This window comes from Schistosoma haematobium, chromosome 2, assembly GCF_000699445.3.
Source record: "Schistosoma haematobium chromosome 2, whole genome shotgun sequence".
Lineage (NCBI taxonomy): Eukaryota > Metazoa > Platyhelminthes > Trematoda > Strigeidida > Schistosomatidae > Schistosoma > Schistosoma haematobium.
Genome location: NC_067197.1, coordinates 38,340,110 through 38,362,532, shown reverse-complemented (window position 1 = coordinate 38,362,532; position 22,423 = coordinate 38,340,110). Strand labels below are relative to the sequence as shown.

Genomic DNA, 22,423 nt, shown 5'->3' with positions numbered 1-22,423 from the left:
TAATTCGCTTGATACTATGTTTATTGTTCGCATCATTTGGATCTTTTGTGGCAAATCAACTATTTCGGAAACACTTTGTCTGGGCTTCTGTGTATCCTGCACCGTTGACAGAATAACTTGTTGAAGGTTATTTAATCAAAACGTACAAGAAGATTGAAACGTAACCTTCTTGTATTGAGTATAATCAATTTTTTTCTTGTCACTGACGAGCGTTAGATGGTAAATGTTTGAAAATAAGTGATGAATAAACACTCGGCTCGTCATAATTTGGACTCCTTCTTCAATACCACATGGAGCTGAACTCAGAACCTCAAGATTTTACAAAGAGTGAGTCACAGAATACGCTGGTCAAAATTTAATTAGTTCATAGTAATACGCGACCACAAATTAGTGCCATCAGTAATATTCGTTCTGTTACTAAAAAAAATACTCAATTAGACTGAAGCTGTTAAATGCTTCCTAATTTTCAGTAGTTCTCCAGCTGACTATAGTCTGTGATACAAAAATTATTTTGAAGTTGGACTAATCATCATAAACCAACTAAACTATCATCTTAAATTTGGCAACTGATTAAACAGAATGCAAACATTTACAATTATTTAAAAATGTCCTAAAAAACGACAAAATAGAATCTGAAGAAGATATTCAGTCAGTTGCTGAATAATGGTTATTCGGAATATTAGGACAACTGGGACTTATCTTATATAGAACTTTTTTCTGCAGACACAGACAGTCATACGAATAAAAAAGTACAAAGATGATTCACTGTAAATACATTATTTTTTGTATTATTTATGTAGTTTAGCCATTATATGATGTCCGTGTTGATATAGAAATAAAGTATTTGTGCATTAGTCTATGGATATGAAAAGATTTAACAAACAGATATGATTCGAAACCGGACTCTAAATTAGATGATTTGAGAGGTCTTTGAACATGCGAAGATGCAGTAGCTGGCATGAAATTATAAAATTCATATTTTCTAACATTTTATTATAACCAAATATTTAACAAAGAAGAATAATTTTCAAGTCACTGGAGCTAAAGGGATAACAGGTTGAGCTTGAAGCGAAAGGTACTGGGGTTGAATATCTGTGAGAACATTAACAGTGTGATGCAGGCACATCAGCTAACCAGTCCTAAATGGGAAGAAACAAACGTCCTACATTCTACTGATAGCTATTAACCAACTTAATTTAGATTCATGTTACTTTTTTCTAAGTACACTCACTTAATAGAAAATCAAGTGGAATACCTTCGAAAACAATTAGCTGTTCATATCTGGAAAGAAGTGTCTATCTATCTTCCAAAAATTCACAGACAATATGAATGGGTTTTTATGATTGTACATGTGGTTAAGAAAAAAAGATAACTGTGACCAGTCATTTAGTGGAACAAAAGCCCACATTCACTCTTCAGATGCCTGAAGAGAAATAACATAATTTCATTTTCGATTGGATTTGTTTTATATTTATATGTTTAGGTGAAAAGAAAGCTGACTATCTCAGTTTACCTAACAACAGTATATCAGCATTACTCTGTTAAAAGTACCTTAATTATAAATTTGCATTCTAAGCTATTGGTAATTGAAATAGGTACCTTTCCACCCTAATTTTGGGCTCATACTATGTATTGAATAATATATTCGGCTGTTGAACTAAAATAAATTATTCAGTCATCATCTCATAGTAACTTTAGGTTATAGCAAAATTGGATTGTGGTAAGTGATAGAATCGAGGAAGCTATTTTTGTCATATTTAATTACATTCCATCCTTAATATTCACTCTGGCAATCGAAATCAGTACTTTGAATGTCGATAGATTACTCACTTAGCTGCGGAGTTTAGAAAATAATTAGTTTATGCAGCAGGTATAAAGTTATATGTGAAGGTTTCAGTTTTCGCTCTATTTATATTATGTAATGCATTTGATCGGGACAAGCATATGTCATTTGAGACCGTTCAAACAAAGTCCTTAATACTGTCAACGGAAAAGCTCAAACCATCACACAAAATATTAGGTCCATCGTAAATGTATATGAGTAGTTGTACTATTTCTGAATAATAATTTTTCACATTTAATGGGCATATTTTTTTAAAATATTCTTGTGACTCAGTGAAATATAAGATAATGAGAGTAGCGATTATATTCGTTGTTAATAAGTACATTGTCAGTGCATACTATTCACCATTATCATACACATCTATCAGGTAGTTACAAGTGGATAATCATTTCGTTAGAGAATTTACTCAAGATTTATGATTGAGCGTCAAGTAACTCAGAACACAAATCTAAACCCTCTTATTAATTACACTTAGTTACCTAATAGTAAGAAAAATGTAAAGACATATAAAGACTACACACTATGTTTTCGTTTCATAATGATTTAAAAGCACAAATCAAGTGAAGTCTTCCAAGTATTCACTAAAGCATATGATAATGATAATCTATAAGGCTTTCTAACAGTTAATCAGTTCAATAGTGTAAAACAATCCATTTTCTCCAAATAGAACATCTTAAAACGATTAAAAAAGAGAAGAGATTCAGAGACAATTTTATTTACAAAATAATGGTATTTAAAATCAATCGACCAAATCGATTCACTATCCATAACATAAACTTGATTATATAAAAAAAGTACACTTAAAAAAGACAGAACACAATGAAAAAAAAGTCATGAGAAGAAGATGAAGAAGAAGAAGAAGAAGAAGAAAGGTAGGCGAGGTTGCAGTGAATATTTCCTTTTTGTTACCAACTGGGTGTGGTTAACTGTATACACACAAAAATGTAAAAAAAAAAAACGCTATGCGTTGAATAATATACATTTTAAAGTGTTAAAAGCTCTTGTTTATTTTAAATTATGCAAATCATGTAATCATAAAGAAATGAATAGTGAATTCAAACAATTGATGATTTGTCATAGTTTCTAATTGAATCATTAGCAAGTTTCATAAAATAATAATGAATTCATATACAGATTAATATTGACTTTCTAAAATAGAGTATTCCACCTTTTATAATATTTTTTTAAAGTAAGGAATAACATATTTTCTGGAAAAATGGAATTTAATTGAAGGATAAGAATCCAAGGAAACATAAATACACTCTGTTTATTTTGATTAGATCAAAAATAATAAACAGAAATGGTTGCATCAATCTAATTCAATAGTTTAATAAAGAAACGTTTTTTTTATTTTATTTTCTTTTTAAAAAATAAATAAAAATTCAGTGATTTCATTCATCTATTTGTTGATCAGTTATTGATTCATAATGATCATGATCGGATTCAACTAATCTAAATGTTTCTAAAAATTCATTGAAATCAATTAAACCATCTTTATTAATATCAATTGAACGTGCCATATCCATTACTATTTGTTCATCGATTTTTGTCCATTTAGGTAAACGTAAACAAGCTTGTTTAAATTCATTTAATGAGATTCGACCTATATATGTTTGTGTATTAGAAAATAAAGCATCAATTCAACTAATTATCTAAAATGAGATCATGAATTAATCTGAGTTAGATAATCACGGAAAATCTAAAAGTAATGAATGGAACTCTTCGGTACTGGGTCTTCACGAATTGGGCTCACACAATTAAGTTCAAATCAACTTGCAGTTAGCTTTGCCGAATATGAGGAAGTTACCCAATGAAGGTAGTGATAGATAGTCGCTCAATATGGTGAACTGATGAAAGTTAGGCTTGTACAATATTGGATGCTGGCTCATTGGTCTAGAGGTTGAGAGTTCGGGTGCAAGGTAAAAGATGTTGGGTTCGAATCCCGGTTGCCGGGTTGTAGCTGCGCTCTGTCAGATTTCCATGCTACGAATAAACGATTATTTAGTGCCTCCAGGCTTTCATTGGTACTCTTACTTATGTCTGTTCGTGATCTCAGTAAAATTTAATAGTTTCCATAACCCTTTACTGTTAAAGATAATGAGTTAAAAGTATGTTATCGTAAAGTACTGACTGATAAAAACGTGTAGTTTTGATTGTCTTATCACTTGTGAATTGGAGAGTATATGAAGAGAGCTTTCAATTTTACCGTCCAGGGTCTTGTCTTATTAAGGATTTACGAAAAATGTAAGTTTTACATTGGATTTTTCTACGGATGAATTAAGATGGACCAGAATTTATTACTTTATGACCATTTTTATCGAGTGTTCATGTCAGTTCTGATTTAGTATATGTCTTAGATCAAACAGGAATTATGTTAATAAGTGTTTAACCCATTCAGTAATAAATTAAAGCAAATAATCATTTTTGTCAATTTTGAGTTCACTAAACTGAATGATTCAGTTGCAGATATCTTCATATTGTTCATGAACAACATCAAATCCTACTTCAAATAGAAATAAGTACCTTAAAATTATTCCAGGAATGCTGAGTCAGATAATTTTTACGATCCAACTGACCATCCTACCTAATGTCGATTTTCTGAAATTCCGATAAGAATCATGAAATATCTCAGAGTCAATATTGCTCACGAATTAATATAATATCTTGGACACATTTAATCAGGGCCAATAGACATAATAAAGACAGAAGATGAATCCAATACCATCTAAAGATCTTAACAGGGTTGGTGGGCTTGTGTCTGATGGAAACTCGGCTCGGTTGGCTCTACCAACTTGCGTCATCTGTGATGCAGGGGAGTTATCCATTTATAAACCAAAAGATAAGTTTTCTGATTTATATATATGAAGCACGAACATTAAGAATCAAGGATATTCATGGGTTACTAGTGATCGATCATAGATGTCATTGAAGCATCGTTTGTTCACTGTAGATTTGTTGATTCATTTATTATCGGATGTATACATATTTCAAAATGTAGTATATCTTATGAAGTTAACTTACCTGAATTATCTTTATCCATTGCTCTAAAGATTCCTTCAAGTACATCACGAAATTTATACATTTCTTCAGTGACTGAAGGTGGCACCTTGTTTCATTTGTAAATAAACAGTATTTTTTTTAATAAAATTGATTAAACAAGAAATTTCAAAACTTATGCACACACTAAAAAAATTGTTTACCAACTAACAGACAATTTAAAGTTTATCTGTGTCGAAAAATAACTGAGTATGGAAGTTAAAATGATAAATAAATAGTGAAATTAACTATAATATCTAAAATTATAAAAAGGGCTACAATGCAACAGATTATTTACTTCATATTGAATTCCAAGTTACTTTTCCTTCCTTGACTCAATAAATACACTTACAAAGTAGATAACTACATTGACTGATCATTGAGCAGTAACTAATCTCTATGTGTTGACCGAATTCTATTGATTAGGTTTTAATATGGCTACTAATCTAAGTGACTCAATGCCAGATGTTCTTTATTCTTCCTGTTCGATGGTTGAACATCAAACCTTGTTTACTGCAAGTTCCTATTTGAGTTGAATAGGAGTTAACAGTAGAGTTCAGAATGCAGGTTTTTATTCTATTTACGATCCATCATTCAGATGCATCAAGGTTAGAAAAAATTGGTAATTAAATGAAAATATCGAAGATGTATATATGCCAATAGAGACTAATCAATCACAGTCTTTAACATCAACACCAGGAAAACAACAAAAATTACAGATAGTTTATTACGGGTATATATCATTACCATGAAGATCGACTGCAAGAATGTAATGGCAACTACCTTTTATCTTTAAAGTTACTATGAAATTAGAGTGTTGGCAGCGACCAATCTAAGACAGATGCAAACTATAAACCGAGTCAACCTCTACAAAATTCTTTTGACTAAGATATATTAGCAAGCTCACCAGTGACATATTGCCAGATGTTTCTGACGTTAAGTAAGAAGTTGTAGCTGGTGGATTTCAGACAAGTTGAGGGTAAAACAGATGTTTCTTATGGCATAGAATGATTGTCGTATCATTTAGTTGATTGGTTAAGGTCGTTATTGTAACAGAATGCTTCCAATGCTTAACCATTCATCATGGGACTTGAAGGTCCCCTGGTTGACCGTAGTTGTGCACAACTAAGACGTCTTATGCTCGTATCAAATAGCCATCAGATATTTACTGGTATTTGATTCTATCCCAACTGAGATCAATCTGTGACTTACAAATATATTTATATATAATAATTCCATTAACAGAGTTCACACTAATTTCGTATTTACCATGAGTTCAATGGAAATAAACGCATTATACTATGTGATTAGAAATATAAAATTTTACGAACTAGAAAGCTATTCAATCCAGAATCCATTCTTATCAAAACATGGAGATTCTAAGGTTAGATACAGCATTGATAAGTGAAGATTATTCGATATGTTTTCGGCTTATAGGTAGTCTTAATGAGATATACTTTATTATTTCCCTGTTTCAAAATAGCAGCCGGTTAGATACCCTAGTGTGTACAAAGAATGACATGGTGGAGAAGATTTGTAGCTCAGATGGATAATTTTGATGGAGTTTTATTCTCTGAGCTAAATGGTTTGGTTGTAGAGCTTTCATTGTTATTCTCGACATCATCAGTACAGTTTTGAGTTTAATTGCCTTTTAAGAATTACTGAGCATAGAAAATAAATGGTTTTAAGATAATAACATTTCAGGCATTTGAACAGAAATATAGATGAACACAAGGTATTCTAAAATTCATCAACAAACGCAAGTGAATACAACTAGTGTAGCAACAGCCATTACAGCAGTCGGTCTCAGTGCGGAAACGTTCACCTACCTGGGCAGCATTATCGATAAACAAGGAGGATCACTTGCAGACGTAAAGGCAAGGATTGGTAAAGCAAGGGAAACTTTTTTACAATCGAAAAACATATGGAACTCAAAGCAACTGTCAGAGAAAATCAAAGTCAAAATCTTCAATACGAACCTCAAGACAGTTCTACTGTACGTAGCTGAAACTTGGAGAACTACTAAAATCATCATCAAAAATGTACAAATAATTATAAACAGTTGTCTACTCAATATACTGAATTTCTGTTGGCCGGATACCATCAGTAACAGCCTACTGTGGGAGAGAACAAACCAGCTCCCATCTGGAGAAGGAATTAGGAAAAAACATTGGAAGTGGATAAGACATATACTGGGTAATTCATCAAACGGCATCACGAAGCAAATGCTAACTTGGAATCTTGAAGGGAAACAAAAATGAGAAGGACAAAAAAAAATATTGCTTCGGGAATTGGAAGTATATATCAAAAGACTGAATAGTAACCGGAGACAACTGGAAGAGAATGGTCAGGACAGCGTTCGACTGAGAATACTGGTGAGGGGCCTATGCTCTTCCACGAGGTGTAACAGACATAAGTAAGTTAGTAACATAATGTTAAAAAATATTTATCTATAATGTTACCTTTGATGGGGTATTATAAGTAGTAAGTTTTTGAAATGTTGTTAAATATTCTACTTGATTTGGTATTTTAGATGTAACAACTAAACGTGGTTGAAGTGTACTCCATGGTAACTTTAAATCTAACACTTTTTCCATTGCTTTACACCATTCTAATTTAGAAATTCTGCCTAAAATTTAATAAACACAAATAATATAAGGGAAAATTTGTTTTCTTTTATTGAAATAAAATTCTATTAGTTATTTTGTGATCAAAATTCTACAAATCTATTTTAAGACAGTTTAATTCTAATAGTTGAGATCATGTGCGTTGTGGTCTGGTTAGTCGTCTTTTTATTCATATATCCTTTTAAACTAGTCTGAAATCGGGAATAGATCGCGTAGTGTTCCAGTTGACTTGTCTTCTCTTTCTCGCGTGCTTGTCAGCCAATCAGGTGGTAGGATAGTATTCGTCTCTTTACACTAAACAGTTGGTGTCACTTCGAACTCATGCATACTAGCCACAAGGTTAAGCCAGTCAGCTTAACGCATCAAGATCTTAATCTAGATTAGACAAGTTATCCTTCACAAAAGTTGGTAGACAGATCAGGGACGTAACAGTAACATTAATAAAACATTTTCATTGTAAACAATTCATTCAGTATCATAAGATGTGACATTTTGATTATAATACAGAAATTTCGTTTGTTTTTTGATTTGTGTATGGATTAGTTATAGCTGTGTCGTAGATCAATCATCATGAACTGATGTCAAGATCTTAATAAGTTTTTTTTTTCTTTTTGCCCAACATATTTATGAAGTATGTATGGTGGAACAGTAAAAGAATATTAATCTAGCACTCTTGATGATGAGTTATCTGAAGATTGTACGAACTGAATTAGTGTTAATACAGCCAGTTAGATATGTAACTGTTTTGTGGTCGAATTCATCAACAACATTTCAAAACATTGTTTCATCAATAAAGTGTACGTTATCATCGAGAGATTAACGTTCAAATAAAATAAAGATTCATTAAAACATTGTTTAACTACTTGTTTTATTTTTCAGTAGTCCCTTTGGTAATTGTTTATGATGCAATAAATTTTGATGAAACAATCAAGCATAACATATGATTCAAGATGACGGTGGATTTTTTTTATATAAATTAGACACTGATTTCTTTCATCTACTTTAAAATAATGGATTCCTTAAAATTTACAAGATTAACTTATTATTAGTTTGGGATATTGTGGTGCGTGCTACTTATGTCGACATAAGTAATATATAACGTCAATCAGAAATGGAATGCCTAACAAAAGAAGGTTGAGAAGATCGAATAAAAGAGAATGGAAACAGAGAGTAATTTGCATGGAAATAAAGGAACAGTAAAGGACATTTTGCAAATGCAGGATTGAAAGTATGTTTTTGACATTTAACCAATAGTGTTTTTGTTCATCACAAAATATGCTTTATTTCGTCTTAGTTAGATTTCTGGAGATGTTTGTTCATTATGGAAGTAGCTCTTATCACGAATTGAAATCAACTTAAGAACTATCAGTGATGAAAGTTACTTAAAAAGTGGCTACAACAGTCTATGAACTTTATTAATTATCATGTGACTATTAACGAATAGCTTTGAAATTGGATTCTAAAGTTTTAAAGGAAAATCATGACCACCGTAATCAATTAATGAAATAATGAAGAACCAAAATATAAAATTACGTTGAATGTTCATAGGAATTTGTTACAAATTGATTAAAATCGAAATTGTGGACAATTAAATTCCAACACAGTTTATATTGAGGATATAATGCTTGTTAAAAGTTCTGAAGAATTCAAGCTTGATCAAGCTCTAAAAATGTTATGATAGTACTATATTAGAACTAAACAACTGTTCTTTATCCCCTCAATTTTGAATGAATTATTAGTTAAAATTAATTAATCATGAAAATTATCTTTGAAATTTATATCATTAAATCAAATATTTCAAAATGTCATTAGTTTAGTATAAGGGGGTTCGTGGAATTGTTTGAATTTTAAAGCTTACCACACAGATTGAAACTAGTCAGCTAACCTTTGAAAGGGAAGAAACATTGCTTAGATACTCAGTACCAGTATGATCCTCCTGAATAATGTGTACTTACTATTCAATTAGGGATCATATATAGGAACCTTAATTTATCGATCGTAATAATAATAATAATAACAATGGCATATATGTTAATATGAGAAATAAACATTACCAGTATTTGTAGGATCGAGTGATTGAAATTCTCTTTTCAATTCTGTTGAATAAGCAACGATTTTGTTTTTTAAATCCGTTAATGCTGATTCTTCAGCCCAACTAACTCTATTTGAAAAAAAGTAATGAAAAGCAAACAAAAAACTCCCTATGTTTATATGTATTTAAGCGAAACTATTCATTTTTAGATATCACTTGTTTATAAACAATAATTTTAAAAAAATATAATATTAAAAATTACTAAAAACAATGGGTTAGTTACAAAAGTTATTAATGTTTCCTCCAATTATTCTGTGATAACGGGAAATATGTTATAAGCGGAGATGGATAGCAGCTAACAGTGGAATCCATGAAGGGTGTTTTGACATATTTGGGACTCGTCAACTGGATATACCTACATCCTAGAGTTGGTGCTCATTCCGAGATTCGAACCCGATACTATTCGATCCAAACGTTATCGCGTTATCCACTTAGCTACTGAGTCTAGATAGTCACTAGCTTGTGCAATGGGGTGAAGTTTAATTCATTTTTACATTGGTTGTTTGAATAAGAGACTGATCGATTTCAGTTTTAAATATCAGTGGGATGATTCGAAATAAAACCTTTCTGATTACTTTCTTCACTTTTATAGAAGATTATTATGAGGTAAAGATGAATTATAATTCTAGTAATAATAAATGTCAGAAAACATAATAACTAATACCGTACAATGTTCAAACAATCAAATCCAATGATCAATCATGTAGATTTAATTTGGATGTAGAGTTAAATATATTTTAAAGTGGGAAAGTGAAATTCGACAAGGGATCGAAAAAAACTTTACTATTTGTTAAAATTTGTTTGAACCTTTGAACAACTTAAAATATTAATAGTAAATGAACTATCGGTTTTGAAGTGTTCTCATGTCTTATTTATGTCTTTGGTACTTATGTTTCTGCTCAAAATATCCGTAATCATCCTCTGTACATATAGGAGTAAGAAAATATTTTTAATTATAGGTGAGAGTAGAGTACTTTAAAAACCATATATATATATATATATATATATATATATATATATATATATATATATATAACTCCTTACTTTTGTCTTAGTGTTTTGAATTTTTTCTGTCCACCAGTTACATATTGTATTATTTGTATAGAACCATCAACAGAAATTCTAGCAATGGCGCCACGATTTGAACCATCTGTATAATAGTTTGATGCTGAGAATATAGTTAATAATTGTTTATTATGTGACCATTCAAATCCTTCAGGTTTACATTCATGTGAACGAATAAGTAGGCTTAAATTATGTTTATTCAAAAATAAGTTTGTAATATCAGGACCAAATGAACACCCTAAACCACGCCTTTCATTCATTAATAATCCTGATTGTGTTTGTGGATCACTCCAAAGTAAATCTTGATACTGTAATCACAAGGTAAATGATGAAAAAAAAGTACATTCCAATTATAAGTAATTTTAGGCTAGTTAGCAGAGATGATTACATTTTGTGGTTAACATGACGCACAGACGTTACATACACAACCATTCAAACTCAAGATAAACTAGAAAACTACTTCGTCCTAGTGTGCAACTCATCAGCAGTAGTATCCACCACCCTACTCAAGACTATGAGATCTCGTGACTACCGCATAGCTTTTAACTGGTATTTAATGATTTAATCATTTAACTTCAATTGTTAACATGTGTAATGTTCAATTGGAAGAGAAACTTTTGTAACTATGATATCTTTAGCATTTTTTCTTAAAAAAACATTACAAACAGAAAATGAGATAGTGGAGAAGATTTGTAGCTTAGGTGGGTGTATTTGATGAATTTTTGTTTTCTCGGTTGGATGGTTTGGACGATGATAGCTCCACGACCAAACCATCCAGCCGAGAAAACAAAACTCCATCAAAAAACAAACAGAAAATGCATAGCTTACTCCACTTAATACAATTTATTAAATAACATTCATCCTATTCAATTACTACTGATATAAATCACAATTCACCATTATTATTTCTAAATACTTGAAATGATATTTTATAGTAGTATGAACCATAGAAAGCACAATTATTTTGTGTGAAAAAAGTTGAAAGTCAGTTGTATATATAGTGCAAATTTCGTGTAAAATTAAAATTTTTGGATTAGTAAATTTGTGGTGTATGCTGGTTATGCCGACAGATATAATACAATTGGTTGTCGTCATCTATGTTCTCGTTCATCACAACCTTGTTGAATAATTATGAATTTATTAGTTGAAATCATGAGTCAATTGAAGCTAGACCAACATGGAAAACCTGGAAACACTGAACGGCCGTTTCGTCCTATTATGGGACCCCTCAGCAGTGCACATCCATGATCCCGCCCAGGACCTATCAGTCTCGCGTGTGAGCGCTTAACCACCAGATCACTGAGCCGGCATCCAATGGAATTAATGTCTAACTTCAATTAATCCACGAAATTGAGCGACGCATCCACCATTGTCATCAGTGAGTTACTATCTCACAACTGACCCGGTTGAACTCCACTGGTCACTGCTTCTCACTAGAACTCCAGGAAATACCTCCTGATGATGATTATTATCAGAAATTATGAATTTGTGATTAACTGTTCGAATAGATAACTAGTTTTGTTTATAAAATCATTAGAGAGGAAAAATGCATCATAATTTTCTTCCCAATTTTTATTTACCTTACCTGTTTTTTACTATCACTGTTTGAGATTAATTCATCCACTGGTTTTAAAAGTGTAAGGTACTTTTGTATTTGTTTAAATATATAAAACAAAAAAGAAAGACGGGAAGAAATTAAGTAATAAATGACATTACTTTTAGTTTTTAATCTTTTTGGTACAAACCATTTATTTGATTGTCAGTCAAGGTGCTTTATTGAGGTAAGTTAGATCGATTTCGGACTTTATCTACTGTGACTAATTCTTGAACATGATTACACGACCTGAATATGATGATGATCCACTTAAGCTATATCGGGTGAAACACTTGTTCCTTTAAGCTGTACCATGGCAGACAGATTTCTTGGAGAACGGTACAGCTGAAAGCATAAGATCATTATCAGTGGGCGAAGTCGCAGTGCCGACTTTACAAATGTATGATAATAGTGAAATATTCTCAAACAACCAGTCTCTGCAGTGACGCTGCTTCGTCACAATCAAAGTAGGGGATTAGAAAAGATTGATCAGAAAAGCAACAAACCTCTGGCAGGTTTCAGGATTAACTTGTTGACAAAGTCCTTGATGTCCACTATTGACGCGATGGTGAACATATAATCTGGAAAAGGATGTTCATACTTTGCGTGCAGAGCTGATATCATCCATATTTTTAATGTAATATAAATCACCTGAGTCGCCTATATTCAGCTAACGATCAGAATCTGTAAATACGTCATGATTTTTATCTTCCAAGTCGAAAATACTTTCACAAGACTCAGAGAAACTATGGTTGCACCCACTCTTAGTGGTGAGACGTCAAGACTAGTCAAGAATTTCGTGTATCCATTTCATCGTTGATTGTGACATAGGTGACAACATCAATTCTTGCAAGAAAGGTGGTATAAAGAGTAGTGGTGGTTTGGACTAGCTTTTGCACCATCATCATGCTAGTTTAGCCACAAAACATAGGTTTTAAAACACTGAAATGATGAATCCTCTTCGATCCATTTGTAATATCTGACTTCAGAAAGCTAAGGGAATTTACAGACTTCACTTGATTATTGATGTCCCAAAAAGGATTGTCTTAATTCTTAAGCAAAGCTATCTAGTTTGTCTCAAGGCTTAGTTACATGTGCTTAAAGGATAAAGCGGAGATGATAACTCATTGTATATTTTTGTCTTAAAACCTCGTCTGCTATAAATTGGTCATAGTTTTGACATTCCGTCATCACGGATGCCATGTCACACATTATTTATAAACACAAGAGGCTGTTAAAAATCACAACGGCGATCAATTTCTGTCATGTGTATGGAAAACCTTTACATTGACGAAAATATTTCTTTTCTTTGTTCTTAACATACAAATCGTTACTTCTGATCCATTTATCATGATAATGTTCTCTATTTTTATTCAAACTATTGGCATTTTAGATTGATATCATGAATGGATCAATGTTAGACCACCACGAAAAATCTGAAAGCACTGAGTGGCCGTTTCGTCGTACTTTGGGACTCCTCATCAGTGTGCATCCACGATCTTGAACATGAGACTCGAACCCAGGACCTTCGGTCTCGCACTCGAACACTTAACCTCTAGACCATTGAGCTGGCATTCAACAGTGCTAATTTCTAACTTCCACCAATCCACGATATTGAGCGACCGTCCACCATTATCCTCAGTGAGTTACTGCCTCATAACAGATATGGTTAAACTTCATTGGTCACGACTTCTCACTCATTATTTTTAGATTTCTAATGTATCACCTATATTATAGATTATGAATAAATCAGTATGAATCCTGAACCAGTCTCACAGTGAATGAAAGTTATAATCAGAAGCCATATGTCACTTTGTATAAATTAAATGCTTCTTTCAAATTCAGAACTTGTAAAATGTAAATGTAAACTATAGAAAACGTAGACAATCGTGTAAAGTGAAGTAATACGCTTATTGCTTTTTTGTTGTTAGTTAACTTTTTCCTATAAAACTTTAGCTAATATCTAATTAGATATTATGTCATGTATACAATGGGGTGTAATGCAACAAATCTACCATACATGTTAAAAAATAAAGACAGTTTCTTGCATGTATGATACGGCAAGTTAGTAAAAATTGACGGTATTTATCAAGGAAGAGTAATAAAGTTAATACGTAATGCTTTATATATTTATATATATCTTTATGTTATTAGAATAAAGAAATTTCAACTATTGGGACACCATAGAACTGTAAACACTATAGATGAATGGAGTATTTATATTACTTATTTACCTTATTTACCAGGTATAAATTCATGTAACTGTCTTCCAACTAAATATTGTGAAGTAAATGATACTACTCGTTTGCCCAAACTGAAGTAGGCGGTGTAGAAAAGTATGAACTGACAATTAATTGACTGAAAGTTAAAAGCTTTAATCATTTAGCCATAGCTCCACTATCGAGAAAATTAGTGATACTATGATTTAACAAAGTTACTGTGTTATTAAACAAACAAACAGGTAAAAAATATCACTAAACTATTCATGAAAAACCCCATATCGATTAAAACTTCTTACTTATCTTAAACGAGAAATTACAGCCCTGGGTAAATTATTCTAGCTTCTCCATAGATAGACGATGTTATTCTTATTGGTTATCTTGTACATTTTCATATAGTTTTGTTAATTCATCATTAGTGTCTTTAAATGTCATTATAAATATGTACATAATGGTACGTATGTGCATATCTATTTACTTGTATTTTATAGATTCTTTTACAAATATTGGATCACCTATTATTCACAGATTTTAGCTGAAATACCATTTGCCATATTCATTCGCTCAGATAATCTGGTCACAAAATTGTCTGAGATATGCATATTGTAGACACAATTCGTATTGCTGTTTTTATTTCTAAGTTGTATATTTCACTAAACATCATCGTTTGTCATCAATAGATTTTATTTATAGGCTATGGAAACATTAAAACTTACTGAGAATCTGTTTAAATCTCCTAATGTGTTCAAATCAGTTTCATCTGATATACCACCATGACAGACAAAAATTTTATCGTCAATTAATGTGGCCACCGGAAGATAACGATAAAATTCTGCAAAACATTTCACTAGCATACCAGCTGAAGACTAAACAAATAGAAATAAAATATTCATATATTCAAATATATATAATACGCTCTTCATACTTTTTAATATAACAATAACCATGAATACATGCAACGAACCAATAAACGGTATAAACAAAATTCAACATCAAATTTTGCATCTTGAATTACTTACTGACTTACACCTATTACTCCTCGTGGAGGAGTATAGGCTGCCCACCAGCACTCTCCAACCAATCCTGTCCTGAGTAATCCTCCCCAGCTCTTTCCAGTTGTTATTCTTCCTTTTCATATCTAATACTACTTCCCAACGTAATGTGTTCTTTGGCCTTCCGCTTTTCCACTTCCCTTCAGGATTCCAAGTTAATACAGGCCTCGTGATGCAGTTTGGTGATTTGCGTGATGTATATCCTATCCAACTCCAGAGTCTTTCCCTAATTTCCTCTTCAGCTGGAAGCTGGTTTGTTCTCTCCCACAGTAGGTTGTTGCTGATGGTTTCCGGCCAATGAATGTTTAGTATCTTGCGTAGACAACTATTTATAAATACTTGTACTGTCTTGATGTTGGTCGTAGTAGTTATCAAAGTTTCAGCTCCGTACACTAGAACTGTCTTGACGTTCATATTGAAGATTATGACTTTGATGTTGGTTGACAGTTGTTTTGAGTTCCATATGTTCCTCAATTGTAGGAATGCGGCCCTTGCTTTGCCAATCCTCGCCTTTACGTCTGCATTTGATCCTCCTTGTTTATCAATGATGCTTCCCAGGTACGTGAAAGATTCCAGAGTTTCGCCATCACATTTGATCGTGAATAGTAATTTGCTAATATAACATAATGTACTGGATGAGTGTTTAAAGTTGAAAGACAAGTTTTAAGTTGTTATAATATTTTAAAAGACAACGAATTTGTTATAGACTTTATTTTATTTATTTATTGATGTGACTTAATTATAATAATGAAATGCATTTATTATTAATTTATACCACAAGTATATGGAACAATAGTTTTCAGCAAAATTATACGTTTAAGGATGAATTGGGGAGTTTCTCCGAAAAAAAAGATCTGAATGTGAAGTCCCTTTTTAACAAATAACTAGAGGGTTTGAATACCTCAAAAGTATTTCTTCATAAAGTACTGATAAATGTTAGAGTTTAGTAATTCTAGGGAGTTTGTTTGTTTTTCAAAGCTTTCTGATTGTAATCTTGTTAAAATATTGATGCAACATACCAGCCTGTGAGCATATATTTTCATATTCAAGGTTTATTTTTTGTTTTTCTTAATAGTTGACAATAATTTATTTGAAACTCATTAATGTTCATAAAATCATCATTTAGTATATTCGTTAGTTACACATATAACATTATAGGTGAACTTATCATTATAAGTAAAGATGGATAGTGGCTAGCAGTGGAATCCAGGACGCGTGTTTCGTCCTAGTTGGGACTTGTCAGCTAGATGTGTCTGCATCTCAGAGTTGATGTCCACTCTGGTATTACTATGGCATAAAAACGTTAAACTAGACATTGTTATTTGAGCTATTTGAAAAGAAACTTGATTAGCTATTATGTAACTGAATGATATAATATGAAATAATAATTCTGAAGATACGTATACAACAACAACAATACTAGATCAGAAATAAACTGATGTATCCAGTTTCATATATGCTTACTTTATACTTCTTTTGAATTTCCTTTATAAATCCATATCTAGAAGAGAAAAAAGAAATTGAAAATATTTAAAGATGAAAAATGTAGAGAGAGATTTCGCCGTTCTCCAGACAACAATTACAAAATCAATTCATTATCTATTTAGATCAAGATTATGATAGAAATGTGGTCTACATTTGATGTCGTAAATAGGTCCAATCTAAACAGAAAAAGTTGGATAAGGGTCTCGATAATTTCTGAATCAGTAAAGTAACTGAAGAGAATTAGTAAACGATTAGAAGCAATAAAATTCAAAATGCATATTTCATCTTTTTAGGGACTCATCAGGCAGATGCACCTCAAAAATCGGGAAAGTACAAACCCTTGCTAATAATTTTACACGCGTTAAACAAGTTATTAACTATCGAAACTCAAAAACTCAGTAGATGATGTGTTATTATTTAGAGCAAAAAATATTTTGGGTCATAGTCCTTATGTAGACATCAGCACTGAGATGCTGGCACACAACTGAAGAGACTCAGATAGAATTAAATTTCTCAAGAACTAATGACGATTATTGTGTATGTTAACCAAGTGATCTTTCTCAACTAGTAAGCGCTATTATTAAAGACCAATATTAATAACTAACAAAAGTTGAACTAAGGTTACGGAATGAATGACTAGTGAAAAAATTAAGGAGAAAATATTGAACGAACACTTGTCTACAAGTGTCAACTGACTATTTGAAACATATTTGTATTTCCATCAATAATTCAGATAAACTTGTAACTTCATGGCTCAAAGACTTTTTATCCATGTTAAATGATAATGGGAGACATGATTCCTAAACAGTCATACTACTATTATGAGCGGACTGGTCCTAATGAGATAGAGATCGTTTCTTCTTATTATGAGATCATGTAGCATGACACACCTACGAGTCGAATAGGGATCGGATCCAGGAGCTCTATACATTGGAGCAATGGGACTATCATGAAGTGGCTGAGGTTAGAAATGTGGGATTTTTGATTCTAATCAAGTGATCAAAGGATAACAAGCTCACTGAGAGACGCGAGAGTCCTAGTTTTAATCCGTGGAGAGATTGTGAGTACACGAATTTGAGTATTACACTTAAAAGTACAGAACAATTACCATATACCTTTGGTTAGCAATGGTTATTTAAGTCATGACTCAAGCAATCTTCGTATAATACTTTTAACTACCTAGTCACTGATAACGACAATTAAATAACTAAACATTTATGACTTACTGACAGTTTACATAAAGATCTTCATGGTTGCCTCTATTTATAAATACTGAAGTTGGTCGAACCAACATTAAACATAAGATAGTTAATAATGTTTCTACAGATTTTCTACCTCTATCAACAAAATCGCCATTGAATACGTAAGGATTCGTTACATCTGGCATCCCGTTCTAAAACAATATGGATATAAAGCAAACATATGTGTACATCAGACAGAGAATAAACCATGCTTCTATAGGACATTTATATATGTAATGAATACTTCTTAAGTCAATATATCAAAGAACGTTGACAGTATAAAAATCAATTTTGATAGTGGTATGAATGTGATTTGTTATGGTTTACTATTACAAAAACACGTCCAGTTCAATAATTATGAGAACTGAGTCACTTGGTAAAAGCAACTACGATATCCATAAATTGTTGAGGGTTGTTTACGGGTGTAATCAAATTAATATAAAAAATAGTGCTTTTTGAATGCTATATCAGGAAGATCATAATAAACTAATATAACACATATTGAACAACTGAAAAATTAACTTTTAAATGAAGTAGACGTTGATGATGTTGTCCAGAACAATTAAATCATCTAGGTCAGAGAATACAACGTCAAATGCATTCAAATGAGTTGAAGATCTTTATCGTCATTATATGAAAAATTAAGTTGCACATCTAAACAAAATGGAGATTTCAAAAGATCACAAATTTTATATTATATTTGATTCTACTATTCTATTGAATATAGTCCAAGTAGTCTACAGAATCCTAACTAACTATTATGACTACCTCAGTTATGATTATTTCATCTTTTCATTGATACCATTCATGAAAAAATTGACTAGAATAGATCGATATGCTTAAAGCATTAGTTACAGTGAGATTATCCACATCATACTAACTTTATATAAAATAATTTGGAGGTCACTATATTGTCCATGTAGATCACCAACAACGGTAATATGTCGAGATATTGATGTTGATGCCATTTGAATATTTGGACGTGACATGATACATTGTCTGGATTCGCATAAAACTTGAAATACATATCTTGCGTGAAGTTGCTGAAAATATTATCAGAAAAATAATTGTTTTCATAGGGGAGTAAAGGTAGATTTTTAATATTAAGGTAAAAAGTTATGGGATATTGTTAGATATTATAATATCTATGTGACTTCAGTAGTTTTTGTTCTCGGATTTGTTTCGTTTGTCATACTTAAGTTTGAAAATTGTGTAGCTAATACAACAGAGACGTAAAATACGAGGTTGTATACAGTGTTCCAAGAATATTATAAATCACATATCCTCATCATCATGAAGGTCATGCGAGTGAATGAATTGATGGATTAGAAATTAGACATCTTTGCCAAAATCAGTTTGTGTATTATTGCTTGGGTTTAAGTATAGTTCAAATAGACGATGAATAAGATAAATCAGTAAAAGACATATCGATCAACACACAAATCTATCCAGAATATGTACATTGACAGGAGTGAATAATTATGCGAAGAAAAATAGATACGACATGATTAAAAGCACAATAATACACATTTAGTAGTCACGTTTTCCTCATTGAAAAATAAATCGATTCATATAGGGGTTTGCTGAAATATATAATGACTAAATGACAGTATTGAATCGTCTCGCTTTATTTTGAACTAACCAAAGTTGAAAAATGTGAATTGCTAGATTCAAACATCAGTAATTGATAGAGCTTTATACCCATTAAAAGACCTGAAACTAATGGGTTTATTCTTGTGTAGCATTGTGGAGTGTGCCACTTATGTTGACAGATGTAAGTAGCACATAACATCAATCGAAAGTGGGATACCTGGCAGTAGAAGTTTGCGAAGATCAAGTAGAAGAGAACGGAAACAGAGAGTGATGGCTATGAAACTGAAGGAACAACAAAGTCGGAGACAAATAATAAACATTCTGCAAATGAAGTACTGAGCGTATGGTATTCACATTTTACCAAATAACTCTGTAATTTCGTATTCAAATACATTTGGTTATCCTTCATGTGTGTTCTCATTCACTACAGGACCACTAATGCGCTGGAAGCATTATATGACATAGCTATTAAATTTATCTTGTTTCTTCAAGTAACTAAAGAAATCAACTTTGTCAAATTTTAGGTAACAGATCAATGTCAAGTTTGGGATACCATTGTTTTTATTTTCGCTATTATCTAGAAGTAAATCGATCTAGGCTACTTAATATAATGTCATATAGCCATACGGTTGAACTGTTTTTAGCAATATGATATTGAATGATAATACCAATTGGATTTCATTAAAAATGATGATATTTCGCTAAATAATATAAATTAGCTTATGATGATATATTCATCATTATTATTAAAAGAAAGAAAAATACTGTTCAACGGTATTATTGAAAATGCATTGATGGATAAAAAACAAACAAATAATCCTGAAATTAGAATCTGAATAAACTATGGAAACATCTGACAGTTAGATACATATCCACTATCTCATGATTGTATATCATAAATTGATTGTACAAGTGATAGTTTTCTGTTAAAAGCTTCAAGAAGTTCACCATAGGACTAGACAATTACGAATACATGATTATTATCTGATTGTTGCATAAATTTCTGTGCATGTTGATTTTGATGTTCAGTATAACATAATTAGTGAGTCAGAAAGTATTCAAAGCAGTTCTAGTTATGACTTTTATAGAGCTTTCTAGTTGAGAATAGTTCCGGGATAAAAATTATGCATAAATTAAACATATCTCTACAAACTAGGTGATTAATAATAAATTTGTATTTACTAATTATGACAATTGAAAGCAACTCCTCAATGAAATTGTAATTCAATACTAGATAATCATTCAGTGGTTTAAACATCATGGACCTCATGAAATATGAATATCCTGGATTTTGTATTTTGTTCAGGAGACTCTGAGTGACATGACTCAGAATCGATCACAATGGCGTAGGTGTATACACTCTCTGTCTTCCCTTAAACTATGAGATTAAAATCGTTTCATATCTTTCTTTCTGTACTATATCCTTACATAAAACCTTTCTTTTATATATTACATCGTTGAGTTAACTGCTTCTATGAATCCGGTGTTTGTCTTGCTGTGCTACTGAGGTATAGCAACTTGGACCGATGCATATATGTGCCTGGTTCTACGTTGTAACTGGTTGACTTAGGATCGTTTGTGGGAACTACTGAAAAATATTTCACTAGGATATAAAATTTGTTCAGTACTCCTTGGATTCCAAGGTATTCATTTGCTGATATTATTTTTAATAAAGTTTATACTTAAATTTTCAGATGGTTGATATTATTACGAGTTACAGACTTTATTATCAAGGTACTGAATGTAAACTTCAACTATGAACTTGCTTACATTAAGCTAGAATAAATTCATCTTGAAATGTGAACCTTTGGAAACATTTTAGGTCAAGGCAATATATCAATCATACCATAATGTTTAGTTTTAAATAAAATCACTAATTTGGGTGTGAATATAATGAGAAAACGAAACAAAACAAACAAACAACCCAAATATCAATTAAAAGAGGTAATAAAAAGTTTGCTAATCTTTGATCATTACCCCTTTTTTATTCTGAATGGTTAAACCGATGTGTTGTATTTAGATACCAACTTATTCTTATAAAATCAAAAAGAAGTTTGATTAAAAAGACAACTAAATCTTTTAAATATGTGTATTTAATAAGTTACTTCTATCAAATAATTGTGATTGATTTCTTCATTATCACTACGAAAATAGAACCACAGAATGTAAAGTCAACAACTGATGATATAAATAAAGTGAATAGACTAGATCATACCTATGATATTTGTTTTCCACATGTTAGAAAACCTGGTTAACAATTTGTTTATTCGACTAGTATGTAAACATCCAAATCAATATGAATAGGTAGGTAGTAACAACTGAGACTGAGAAAATTGATGACGCGTATTTGGTACCACCAGATTCCTCAAGATTATAGGTAAATCTTGATGATAAATGTCAAATAACACAATACCGAGTTTCAGGAGTTCTTGTCACTTATCAATGAAGGTCAAAACATAGTGCGCGCTATGTTAAGTCACTTGAACTAGTAGCCATATTTCTCAGTATAGGGTTGTAAAGATTGTTAAGTTTTAATTGAGATCATAAATCGATCGATGTTAGATCACCAGTAAAAT

General features: G+C 31.6%; 1 protein-coding gene across 1 annotated transcript in view; it reads right to left on the bottom strand.

Annotated features, from left to right (window-relative positions):
- Positions 1 to 2,473: 2,473 nt before the first annotated feature.
- Positions 2,474 to 22,423, bottom strand: part of PEF1 (peflin or Penta-EF hand domain-containing protein 1) — a 45,444-nt gene continuing 25,494 nt past the window's right edge. The window contains exons 7-16 of the mRNA XM_051215146.1: positions 19,136 to 19,297; positions 18,240 to 18,406; positions 16,993 to 17,029; positions 15,193 to 15,342; positions 12,249 to 12,308; positions 10,643 to 10,971; positions 9,561 to 9,667; positions 7,342 to 7,508; positions 4,865 to 4,949; positions 2,474 to 3,446 (exon numbers count right to left, since the gene is read on the bottom strand). Coding sequence (XP_051068330.1) covers positions 3,235 to 3,446; positions 4,865 to 4,949; positions 7,342 to 7,508; positions 9,561 to 9,667; positions 10,643 to 10,971; positions 12,249 to 12,308; positions 15,193 to 15,342; positions 16,993 to 17,029; positions 18,240 to 18,406; positions 19,136 to 19,297 — 1,476 coding nt within the window. The 3' untranslated portion in view covers positions 2,474 to 3,234. The remainder of the gene's footprint in view (positions 3,447 to 4,864; positions 4,950 to 7,341; positions 7,509 to 9,560; positions 9,668 to 10,642; positions 10,972 to 12,248; positions 12,309 to 15,192; positions 15,343 to 16,992; positions 17,030 to 18,239; positions 18,407 to 19,135; positions 19,298 to 22,423) is intronic.